At 41.7% G+C, this 13261-nt stretch overlaps 1 protein-coding gene across 18 annotated transcripts in view; it reads right to left on the bottom strand.

The window, feature by feature from the left end:
• Window positions 1–3751: 3751 nt before the first annotated feature.
• PSME3IP1 (proteasome activator subunit 3 interacting protein 1) overlaps window positions 3752–13261 on the bottom strand; it is a 36755-nt gene continuing 27245 nt past the window's right edge. For 17 of the 18 annotated variants that reach the window (XM_081514303.1, XM_081514306.1, XM_081514308.1 and 14 more), the window contains one exon: window positions 3752–4122. In XM_081514303.1, the coding sequence (XP_081370429.1) occupies window positions 3905–4122 (218 nt within the window). In that variant the 3' untranslated portion in view covers window positions 3752–3904. The remainder of the gene's footprint in view (window positions 4123–13261) is intronic. The other variant, XM_081514314.1, reaches the window with a different exon arrangement.

Genomic DNA, 13261 nt, shown 5'->3' with positions numbered 1-13261 from the left:
ACCAAGGGAAGTCAGTCCTGGGGATGTAACATACAGCACGGTGACTATAGTTAATAATACCAGCTTGTATATTTGAAACTTGCTGAGAAAGTAGACCTCAAAAGCTGTTAGCACAAGAAAAAGATGGTCTGGTAACTGTGGTGATGGGTCACTTCACAATACACACAATATTGAATAATTATGTTGTACACATGAAACTAATGTTATATGTCAACTGTATTTCACTAAGAACAAACCACGCCCTGGTGCTATTTGGTTCTTGCACATGGATAGCAGGATGAAAAGTGAACTCAGAAATCTGACTAAAAGATTCCTCCACTCTTGACTCACCTCCACTGAGGCCTGGGCACTAGCATTTGTTTTAAAGTTTCACTGAAACCACAGAAACCCAGACTTACAGGCTCAAATTAATATTCTGGTTCTGACATCTACCTGTGTGACCTTGGGCAAGTCACTAAATCACTGTGAGCTTTAGCTTTCTCTACAAAATGTGGAGAAGGGCTGCTTCACGGGACTTTTTTTTCAGGATGGAAGGCACTATAGTCTGCAAACATCCCAAACATCCCTGGCCCATCCACAGCAGTAAATGCTGACCGATGAACAAATCAACATAAGGGATACGGATGTGCATGACCATGTCTAAAACTGAAGGAGACGCCCAGCCGATAGCCTAAAGCTCAGAACAGACATTGTCTCTCGGTCATGCTGTCCACTGCTCCACGGAGCTTGGATGCTGGGCCCCATTCTGCCGGTTTGTGCTGTGACACTCCTCTCCCTAAACCCTTGCTCCAGCAGGTAAGGGAGCAAAATGCCAGCCCCTGCCAGCGTCATTAAGGCAAGAATGTGCGACTGGCTTCTTGTGTTCAATGCTATGGAAGTGTTGCCAAGATCTAGCCTCCCACCAAGTAGAACTTGCATTCCATACTGTTACGCCTAAGTGGGCTGGGCACGCCAAGAAATCAAGAAACATCCAAGTCCAAGTGATGGTGCGCTGCCACCAAGCTTCTTCTTTTTGTTTTCCTGGAGGGGCTTAAAGATGACAGCTGAGCCATATACCCACGGCTAGACACCCGAGCCAAGGAACTGGGTGTGCCTGAGCAATTAACATTTAACTGAGAGGGAAGTACACAGGAGAAGCAGGCGGTTGGAGCTGTGATAGCCAGATCTGACCCATCATCACGTCAGTGTTCAAGTTACAACTGAGGAATGCCAGTAGGACAGATAAACCTGCCATAAATCACCACTCATAGAAACTCTGGACACTCTACCCAGACAGGGGAGGCCGAAGATAACAGTACTACCATTAGGATGGCTACCATTTACTGAGCACTAGGTACCACACCAAGTATCTAATCCAGATCATCTTTCACCCTCACTTGTGAAGCTAGTATCCTTATTCCTATCTACCAAGGAGGAAACTGAGGCTCGGAGAGGTGACTCAGCTAGTAAAAATGTCTGGCTCCAAGCACATAGCCACTGTGATATGTCCACAGAAGGCAAAACTAGGTTGGGATTCCTGGGAGGTAGCCAGAAGGGAATAACCCACAAGGTGAAGAGTGAAAGAAATGAGGATGCAAGGGACTAGCCAAGCCACTCCTCATTAGGGGTTTGACTTTCAGTCTAGAATGCCCTCCGAACCCTGGGTTTGAGAAGTCAGCCTTCTCTCCTCCTGGGCACAGGGCTGGCAACAGCATTCCTCATAGACAAGCTTTCTCCCTCACATGGTTCAAAGTTGTAAGAAGACTACCACTCAGGACAATGCAACAGGTTTTAAGAAGCTACCCCAAACCCCAGTTTTATTCCTTATTATCTGGTTATAAAATCCTAATTATCTACTAAGGCAGGAGAGCTGCATTTTGTGATTTAGGCAGTGTTTCCTTCCATCTTTGGTTTTCCTGTTCTTTGGGTTTGAAACACAGTCTACACTAGATGTTTTTCCAGGGCAGCCTCCTCCACTGGGCAGACCAGATCCTGCTTTGCTACTGGTGGTTTCTACAGAACCCATGTCTCAACTTCAGGGCTCTCCACTAACAGGTATGGTGAAAGATGAAATGATCACCAGTGATCTTCAATCGCTCTTGTGACATAAAGAGCAGAAATCTCAGTCTGAAGAGTCCAACCTCCTTGACACAATCTAGCTGTTACAGTGGATGGTGAGGGAGTTGGAAGCCCAAGCTCCAGTACAGGAAAAGCAAGATCTTGTTCTCTGACAGGTGGATTAGCTTTCAAAGTAATGCAGGTTTTTAATCCATGCAACCCTTTTTCAACTCCTCCCAACATCAACAGAGGCCATGAGGCATAGTAATGGCCTCTGAAAAGTCAAACCACATGATGATGATGATTTTGGCTCCTCTGTCTGCCTCCTGAGATGATCCGAAGTTGCCCCAGGTACGGGCTGTAATAACAACAGCACAATCGCAGGAACAATGAAGCACAGGCAGAAGGTGCTTACAGTTTTACCTCAGTCTTGTTTGTTAGGATGGAGCTGATGCGCCTGTACTGACAGTCAGGAACAATTAGCACAGAGTAGCTCTGAAAAGGAAAAAGAATTCACAAGGCGTTGGTTATGGGTGAAGGGAAGTCGCCATCTGCCAGCGGGCATCAGTGTGTCAGTGCTTTGGGAGGGAAAAGGAGTGGGCTTGGAAGAGATCCAGGGGCCTCTCTGCCCACGATAAAACAGAGTAGCTTCTCTGCCTGCCAGCATCACAGTGTCAACACATTCTGTGTGTGTCTCTCTCTGTCTCACACCCAAGGAAGTGGAAACAATTGATGTACGAACCCAGAGGAAGAAAGAACTGCATGGGCTCACTCCTCTGAAGCAGGGGAGCCTCCAGATTGCTGTTGTTAAAAGCTGATGGTCACCTCTGTCCTCAATGCCTCCATACCTTGTCTCCCCTTGGTCCTTCCTTCCCTCCCAAAGGGAGAGCCCCTGCTCTGCTTTAGAAGAGGGGTGGAGCAGCACCTCCAGGCCTTGGCTGCTCTGAATGGGAAGAGCAGAGCAGGAAGGGCAGCAGACCAAAGCAGAGGAAAGGAGAGGGCAGCACCTTTAGGTTAGAAACAGCTTCCATAGTTAGAAGCCACAACTATAAATGTATCCAACAGAGAGGGTGGTGTCCCACTGACTGGCAATACTAGAATCAGGAGCTGCCAGAAATAAGTAATCTTGTCCACACACTATCAGTACTTCTCATTTCTGGCTACAACAAAATAAGGCCTATGTTTGTTTCTCTAAGATTTAGAATCTTAAGTGGAATTAGACGGAGGGAGAAGGAATAGCCAAGGGTAGGAAAAAACTTATCAACGAACAATAAGTGTTAAGTGACACCCCCTGTGGACATAGTTTAGAATCTTTACTTAGTCACACAACATGAAGAATCAGCTAATTCCAGGGCCTTGTGCGCTGTTCTATTACTAGGGCTCTCCTCTCCCCACCCCTGCCTGCCACACACTCCACAATGCAATATAATCACTTAGAATAGAATGTTTAAATGATATCTGTTCAATAAACTGTCCCTGCTTCTTAATGATGTTGGAAAAGGAAAAAAAAAAAAAAAAAGAAAAACTAAGAAGGCAACAGAACCCAAACTCTTTGCAAGTTGCTTGGTACCTATCGTCCCAGGGTGTTTTTGGTGAAATTTCGGCTGGGCCCTGACCTCTGCCCTACTGTATCAGTGAGGACAGAGGTTGTAGGACAGGTTTGGGCATCTGTATTGGAGTAGAAAGAGAAACCAAACACAAGTCTGGCCACAAGTGGATTCTGGCACATTTTTAGATGTGGTTAAAAATGTCACGATGTGCATAAGGAGCAGGCAAAGGAGTTTTCTGTGGGAAGTAATGCCTGTAGGCAGAATAAACTGTCCGGTCTACTCTTGGGGAGGAGCACCCTGCGGTGAAAACAGAGGAGTTAGGGGGCCTCGAGGAAGGTGTTGGTTCGGAAGATGGAGGAGACGATCTTGCCCGTGGCGTTGATGGTGCCTTCGCTGTCTGAGCTAGACTCAGAGTCGCTGCTCCCGGAGTAGGCGCCAAGGCCCGGGAGGATGCCGATACAGACGGCCGCGGACGGGCAGTGGATGGAGGGACTGCTCATGGAGGTGCTTCCCAGAGACACGCAGGACGGGGCTTCTGCAAAAAAGCAGGTGGGATTGTTACTTTAGCACCCTTTTCCAAAGTTGATGGCCTGCTTTCCGTGTGTTGAGGGCTTCACGTTTGGAAGCCTCAAAACAACACTACGCAGTCAACACTATCATCACACTCATCTCAAAGTTGTGTGCCTCGTTTGCAATTGAGAAAACTCAAGCCACAGCAGAGAACATTTTAAGACCATGTAGGATGTCACCAAGTAGTTGGGGCTCTTCTTGCCCAAGGAAACCCACTGTTATGGCCTCACCTCCATGACAGAAAGCCTCAACCTAGAAAACACAGGACTTGAAGGTTAGAGGAAAAGCTAAGGACTCTTCTCCACCCCTTCTCCCCTGTTTCAGTCTCATTTAATCACTAAAACAACCTGGTAAGTGGGGATCCCCCATTTTGCTGATGAGGGAGGTCCAAAGACCTGCCTAAAGTGAAAGGCCACTTAGAGTAGAAAACATTACACTAAGTCTGAATCAAAAGATAAAATGTTCTAAAATGATCCCAGATCTCACTGCACAGTACGGCTGGAGTTCAACTCATTGTCTCAGGCTGACAAGCACATTACCTTTTAGGGTTTTGCCTTAACAAGCCCCTAACACTTCATATAAATGCGAAAAGGATACACAGTTCCAAGTAGATGAAATGAGGAGTAAGTAAAAAAATACCACTGAGAAGCAGACAGACATCTCAACCAGCCAGTACACACAGTTCATTTGCTCATACAGGAATTACCAACAAGGAAAAAGGAAGCTGCTAAAGATAAGCAATGTGAAAACATGGAGATGCAGAAAAGTGACATGAGAGTTGACAATGACTGCAGAAGAGGTGGTAACAAGGTTACAAGAAAACAGGCAAATATTTACAATTAGTATCACAAAAGCTAACTTATGATATAAAAAATTCTTCTAAAACCAACAACCAATCAACAACTAAATAGAAAAGCAGACAGAAGACACAAACAGTTCACCAAAAAAGAAACAAATGACTTTAAAGCATAAACAATAGGTAAGGAGGAATAGGCCACTATGTATGTTGCTGAGGGAATGTAGGACAATGTGGCCATGTTCTTCACACTTAAATGATATTCACGCAACACTGTTGATAACAGAAACCAAAAAGTGCATTAATAGAAGACCAACGTAAGGGACTTAGTATCCAGCCATTAAGAAGAGTAGAACATCTCTGTGTGTACTGGTATTCAATGATCTCTAAGATAAAATAACTTTTCATTCCACACTCTCTTGTCCCTTTTCAATTTGCTATTATGTGCATATGACTACCTAATTCACAAAATTTTTAAGAAAGCCAAATGCAAAAATTCAAAGAGTATCCTAGGGTACTTAATTAGGAAGGACAGCCCCTCTAGCTCCATAACCCCTGTATTATAGCCAGGAAGGCTATAGAAGACTGACAGTCCTAATGGCTCTCTTCTCCTTATCCACATTCTCTTCAGACTGTAAGTCTCTGGAGGGTAGGGCTCTTTTCTCTATCCCATCCCCTGGGCACAGAGTAGAACAACAGTCATAATGTGTGCGAATGCAGGAAAATGCATTACAGAGTTTCACTGCAAATGGCTAGATTTTGGAGGTGGGAGTGGGAATGAGGAGAATGTGAAAATTTAGGACATAATATCAAATGGTATATCATTCATTACCTGAACATTCATTGTATCACTATGCTCACACATACAATGATACTTTCAGCATTTTGTGAGAAACTTTTGTTTGAAAAAAACCCTGATATCATAAGGGCATGAATCAGCTACTTAGAAAAGTAATTTGTGTGAAGCTATTCAGTGAGATGTGTCATTTTATTAAGTATTTCAAGGGTGAGTTGAATTTTAGAGTCTATCTTAGAAAAGAAGGGTCAAGTTCAGAGCACCTGTGGAGAACTAGAGCTGACCTAAAGGAAAGATGGAAGCCAGCCACAGAAATGTAACCAAAGGAATCAGGACTATGAGGGCATTAGCAAAGTTTAAGTGAAAGGACCAAATCTCCCAATTATCTAGGAAGTTTCAAGAAAGAAACACGATGACAGCTCTAACAAATTTCATTCCAAAAGCAGTTAAATGCCCACAGAGAACAAGATGGTGCCCTCTGATCTCACCCATTTGGTGAAGTTTCCTGCCAACTTCTGCATTTGCAGGACCACATTATCATACTAAACTGACACTGAAAATTACTAATGGAGAACATTCTTGGGATTCAGACAGATGCGTGACATGAGAGTAGATGGGACCAACTTGTAAATTCACTGGATCTGCTCAGAGCTTAAGCCAGTGCCTCCAGTGGGGAAGCCTGAATCTCCATAAGGACCACAGAGCTATATTCTGGGGGACTCAAGGGGCAAAGCTTTCTATTGACCGAGGTCAAGACTCTAAAGTTTCAGGGGACAGTCTTCTCACCAGGCCTTAGCTCCTAGCAAGAGGATATTTCTTGTCCAGTTTTTAAAATAAGAATGAAAGGGTACAAAGAAGGGATTTAGAATAACAAAGAAAAGAAGGCTCTTAAATACAATTTGTCTGCCTTTAGAGAGTTTAAAGAAGCCCACAAGTTTTCCTTTCCACTGACTGATGGAGATAGTTCCTATCAGTGTATAAGCACCAGACACAGGGCTCCCTGGTAACTAGTTGTAAAACATTTTAGGTTTCTATGATGCTTTATACATAGCATATATACTTACCCTATTTAAGCAGCAACAATTTATCAAGTTTCTTATATGTTAAGAAGACCCCAGTTAAAATGGAACTCTTACATCACTGATGGGAATATAAACTGGAATAACTTCTTAGCAGGGCAATTCGGCAATATTTATCTAAACTATAAATGCATATCTGACTCAACAATTCTACTTCTAAGTATTTAACATGACATATTGAGAATGTGAAAAATGTTGCATGCACAGGGTTATTTAATGAAACATCACACTAGAAAATGAATAAAAACAATCTAAATGTTCATCAATAAAAAAACTAAATAAATACACTATGGTACAACCATACAATGGATTACACAGCCTTAAATAGGAATAAAGAAGCTCTTTAGGCATAAGTATGCTGACTCCCAAGGTAACTAAGCAACAAACAGAAGCATATGTTAATTAAGATAATGATGATCATAGGAAATGCGAAAAAACATGAAGTAATCTTACCAAAAAATCAACTTGAACTGATCAAGCTCTAGATCTAATTACCATTTTACACAAAACACAGGGTATAAAGGAATACCATGGGGATGCAATTAGCAAAACTAGAGGGTGAAAAACTACAAGACAGAGACCCACTTTCTTTGCAAGTAAAATACAAAGGAAACAAAAATAAAGAAAAAGGAAGAACCCACAGGTTAAATGAAACTTAAAAGACATACTAGTCTACTGGTAAGATGCTGTAAGATGGCAATATTCCCAAACCGATCTATAGATTTGAGCAATCCCTACCAAAATCCCAGCTGCCTTTTTCCTAGAAATTGACTAGTTGATCTCAAAATTCAAACAGAAATGTAAGGGACCTCAAGTAGCAAAAACGATCTTGAAAAAGAATAAACGTGGAGGACTAACACTTTCCAGTTTCAAAACTTCCTACAAGACTAGAGTGATCAAAACTGTGTAGTTGGGGCTTCCCTGATGGTCCAGTGGTTAGGACTCTGCACCTTCACTGCTGAAGGGGCTTGTTCAATCCCTGGTCAGGGAACTAAGATCCCACAAGCCGTGGAGCACGACCAAACAAACAAACAAGTCAAAAGTGTGTGATCACAGCGTAAGAACAGCTATATAAATTAATGGAACAGAAAAGACAGTCCAGAAACAAACGCATACATGCTGTTCAACTGATTTTCAACAAGTGTCACAACAATTCAGTGGAGGAAAGAAGTCCTTTCAACAAACTTTTGAGTCAAAAAACTAACACAAAATGGGTCAAAGATCAAAATGTAAGAGCTAAAACTATAAAACTCTTCAAAAATATTTAAATGTAAATCTTCATGACCATGAATTAGGCAATAGCTTCTTAGATATGACTCTTAAAAGTACATGCAACCGAAGAAAAATAAATTGATGGCATCAAAATTCAAAACTTTTGTGCTGCAAAGAACACTATCATGTGTTCTTTCTATAGGACCCACAGAAAGAGAGACAATATTTGTAAATCACCTCTCTGACAAGTAGTCTAACATCCAGAACATATAAAGAACTCTCATAACTCAGCAATAAAAAGACAAATAACCCAATTCTAAAGTAGGCTCAGGATATGAGTAAATATTTCTTCAAAGAAGATAAACCAAAGGTCATTAAGTACACAATGCCAACATCATTGGTCATTAGGGAAACTCCAATCAGAACTACAATAAAGGATCATTTCATATCCACAGGATGGATATAAGAAAGACAATAACAAAACAAGTGTTCTATTTTTTTTTTCTCTTTTTTTTGTGTGCCACATGGCATATGAGATCTTAGTTCCCTGACCAGGGATAGAACCCATGCCCCCTGTGTAGAAATGCAAATCTTAACCACCAGACCACCAGAGAAGTTTCTGTAATGAGTATTGATAAGAATGTAAAGAAATCGTACCCTCAAATACACTGCTGGTGGTATATAAAAATGGTGCAGCGACTGCGGAAAACAGTTTGGCAATTCCTGAAAAAGTTAAGCATAGATTTACCATATGACCCAGCCAATTCCACAACTAGGTATATACCCAAGAGAATTGAAAATAGTTGTTTACACAACTTGGGCATGAACGTTCATAACAGCATGGGTCCTAATAGCCCAAATGTGGAAACAACCCAAATGTTCATCAACTGATGAGCGGACAAAAATGTGATGTATCATACAATAGGATATTATTCAGCTGTAAAAAGTAATGATACATGCCACAGTATGAACTATTAAAACATGTTAAGTGAAAAGAAGTCAGACACAAAAGGTCATAGGTTGCATGATTCCATTTATATAAGATTTTCCAGAAAAGGCAAATCCAGAGACAGAAAGTAGACTGATGGTTGCCAGTGGCTGGGGAGAGGGAAGAATGGGGAATAACTGCTAATGGGCATGGGTGGGGCTTCATTTTTGGCATGACAAAAATGTTCTGGGCTTAGACAGTAGTGATAAATACACATTATTAAAAACCACTGAACTGTCTCCTTTAAAAGGGTGAATTTTATGGTATGTGAATTATATCTGAATCATTTTTTTAAGCCATGTAAACCAAATACAATGTCTAATCCTTCCATGGATACTGATTTTTAAAAAACCAATTGTCAGACCAGAATTTAAATGGCAGAGTAGCCGGACATGGAACTTACCTCTTCCCACAAATATATCAAGAATACATCTATAAATGGAAACATCTCACAGAACACCTACTGAACACTAATAGAAGATCTCAAACACCTGAAAGGACAAGACGGATTTCCAGGTAACCAGTTAGTACAAAAGGAAAAAGAAAAGGAGTGGAACAGGTCCTGCACCCCTAGGAGGGAGCTGAAGGAGAATAGAAGTTCCTGTACCCTGGGAAGTCCCCTCACCAGCAAGGAGGTCAGCTGCGACAAAAAAGAGGCTCAGAGGAAAAGCACAATAACCAGTTAGTGGCAAACAGGAGAGAGACTTACAGAGATGGTCTGTGCCACCATCCTGTATGATCCAGCCTAAGACACGTGCCTGCTGGTATGGATGGGAGCTGGGTGTTGGAATGCAGGCTTCAGAGGACAGACCCAGGGAGAGAGCTGCTGTTGGTTGTGCAGAGACAGCTTGAAGGGAGTAAAGTGTAGGGCACAAAAACCAGGAGTGTTCCCAGAAGAATCCTAGGCCACCAGAGAAGCTAAGGACCAATGTTAATCAGCATGCGAAAGAGAGGGGTGGGGTTGCCACTGCAGCCTCTTTCCCCCCTCGCTGGCTCCTGGTTCCTCTCGCTCCAGGAGAGGCCCCCCTCCACAACCCAGGCAGGCTCCAGCACTCTGGCCACTGCCTCAGCAGCCCTGGGAGTAGACACTAGTGGGTTGCCCAACAGAGGTGGGGCTGAAATCACAGCTGAGCCCCCAGGGATCATGGGACTTAGAAAGCAGAGCTGAAATCTCTCCCCACAGCTGCACAAACCACAGATTTACACCTCCAGGGCTGGCTTTGTGAATTCAGTGTCTGTGGAACATCCGAATGGACAACTGTTGCTCCTGAGACCAGGACAGGTTAGGGTCTGAGCTGCCTCCACAGCTCCCACAGAGGGTCCAGATGCACAACTACTGCAGTCCTGGGACCTGACTTCAGTGGATCTGCATTGGTGGCTTTGTGAAAACAAAGCCTGAGAGGCACCAGGACCGACTGGCAGGATACTCACAGTTGAGGTGGGGCAGAGGGTGGTGCCAATACAGTATACTTTGTGAGCCCACACAACAGGTGAAAAGTGACACAGCAGAGCACACACTCAGGTAATCAGCTCTAACAGAGAATACTCAGTGACTCCTCTCCCAGTGGGAACACTCTAATCCCACGTACCTCATACCACAGATCAGAAATGCAGCTCAGGGGGCTTTCCCTGGTCTGCCTTGCAATACCAAGGACACGGGTTCGATCTCTGGTCCGGGAAGATCCCACATATCACAGGGCAACTAAGCCCACGTGCCACATCTACTGAGCCTGCAAGCTGCAACGACTGATGCCCATGCATCTTAGAGCCGGTCCTCCACAACAAGAGAAGCCACTGCAATGAGCAGCCCGTGCACCACAACTAGAGAGCAGCCCCATCTCGCCACAATTAGAGAAAGCCCATTCACAGCAACAAAGACCCAACACAGCCAAAAATAAGATAGATAAATAGATTTTTAAAAAGAAACGCAGCTCAGAAATAGAGCTGGGGGCTTCTACTCCAACAACTAGGGAGGAGATCCTGCCCCAGACAGGGCAGTGACAACCAGAGAGCAAAGGGGAGGCCAAGCTCAATATCCAGTGCCGGCTCCAATCACCACAATATCAATCACACCTCCTCTCAAGGGGACAATGGCCAGCATACACTAAAGAGAGAGGTGGCAGGCATCCATACTAAAAACAGTCCTCACACCAAAAAAAATTAAACCCATGCAGGCTACAAAGGGTCGTTCCTATATAAAAATAGGCCTCCAAGACTACAGTAGATAATTGCTTCTCCTAAACTCACAGAGCAAGATAAATGTAAGTAAAATGAGGAAGCAGAGGAATCACTCCCAATTAAAGATCAGGAAAGAACAAACAATGAAACAGACCTCTTCAGTCTGACAGACACCAAGTTCAAAAAGGAGATAATGAAAATACTGAAGGAATTAAAAATATCAACAGAAATATAGATTACTATAAAAAGGAATTAGAAACTATAAGGAGGAGCCAAGAAAAATTAGAGAATTCATTTGACGAGATAAAAGCTGAACTAAACGCTGTGAAAAGCAAAATGAATAATGCAGAAAAATGAATGTGATCCAGAAGAATAATGGAAATTAATTAAAAAAAAAAAAAAAAGAAAGCAATTTAAGAGAACTATGGGATAATATAAAGCATGCCAATCAAGGCATAATAGGGATCCCATAAGGAGAAGAAAAAGAAAAGGAGATTGAAAACGTACTTGAAGAAATTATGGCTGAAAACTTCCCAAACCGAAAGAAAACAAGAAAGATATTCAGATACAGGAAGCACAGAGGGTCCCAAACAAGATAAATCCTAACAGATCTACATCAAGACATATTATAATAAAAATAGCACAAGTTGAAGATGAAAAGAGGATTCTAAAGGCAGCAAAAGAAAAATAAAATTAATTACAAGGGAACACCTATAAGGCTATCAGCTAATTTCTCTACAGAAACAATGCAGGCCAGAAGGGAATGGCAAGATATATTCAAACTCCTGAAAAGGAAACATCTGCAACCTAGGATACTCAAGCCAGCAAGATTACCATTCAGAATAGAGGGAGAGAGGAAGAATTTCTCAGATAAGCAAAAAGTAAAAGAATACAGCAATACTAAACCTATCTTAAAAAAAGAAATATTGAAAGGTCAGCTCTAAATAGAAAAGTACTAAGAATCTATAGGGAGGAGAAAATCACAATGGGAAATAAATCACTTAAGACATTACACAAATTTTTAAAAATTTAAAACTTTCTCTGAAAGCAATGATAACCACAATAAACAGCAAAAGGATGACCATGGGGGAGGGAGGTGGGTGAGGGGTCCAGGAAGGGGAACACATGTAAACTCATGGCTGATTCATGTCAATGTATGGCAAAAACTATTACAATATTGTAAAGTAATTAGCCCCCAACTAAAATAAATAAATTTATTAAAAAAAAAATGATAAAAAAAAGAAGGATGACCATGAAGATGCAAAAGAGGACATCAAAATCATAAAATGTGGGAGAGGAAAGTAAGAAAACATGGATTTTTTTTTTCTATAATGTGTTTGAGCCTACATGACTACCAGTCTAAAGCAAGTAGATAAAGGAAGGGGTTAACATACTTGAAAAACAGGGCAACCACAAATCAAAAACTTACAACAGATTCACAAAAAACGAAAAGAACATAGCATAATGGACAAAAGAAAAAACAAAAAACAAAAGAGATAAAATCAACAGGAAAACAAAGTTTAAAATGGCAATGAATACATATCTATCAATAATTAAATGTCAGTGAATAAGTGCTCTATCAGAAGACACAGAGTGGCAGACTGGATTAAAAAAAACAAAAGCTTACAACATGCTGCCTACAAGAGACCCATTTTAGGGCAAAGGACACCCACAAATTAAAAGTGAAGAAACGGAAAAAGTTATTTTATGCAAATGGGAAATTACAAGAAAGCAAGGGTAGTAATACTTATATCAGACAAAACAGACTTTAAAACAAAGCCTATAAACAAAGATAAAAGAAGGACACTATATAAACGGATCAATATAAGGAAAGGATATTACACTTGTCAATATGTATACACCCAATATAGAAGCACCCAAATACATAAAACAAATAACATAAAAAGAGAGAAACTGATAGGAATACAGTAACAGTAGGAGACTTTAAAACCCCACTCAACATCAATGGACAGATCTTTGAGACAGAAAATGCAACACAGATCCTAAATGATACAACAGAACATTTAGACTTAATTGATATCTTCAGGACATTAC

This window comes from Giraffa tippelskirchi, chromosome 7, assembly GCF_054371585.1.
Source record: "Giraffa tippelskirchi isolate mGirTip1 chromosome 7, T2T-mGirTip1v1.2.pri, whole genome shotgun sequence".
In the NCBI taxonomy this organism is placed as follows: domain Eukaryota; kingdom Metazoa; phylum Chordata; class Mammalia; order Artiodactyla; family Giraffidae; genus Giraffa; species Giraffa tippelskirchi.
This window is presented reverse-complemented; position numbering and strand designations above follow the sequence as displayed.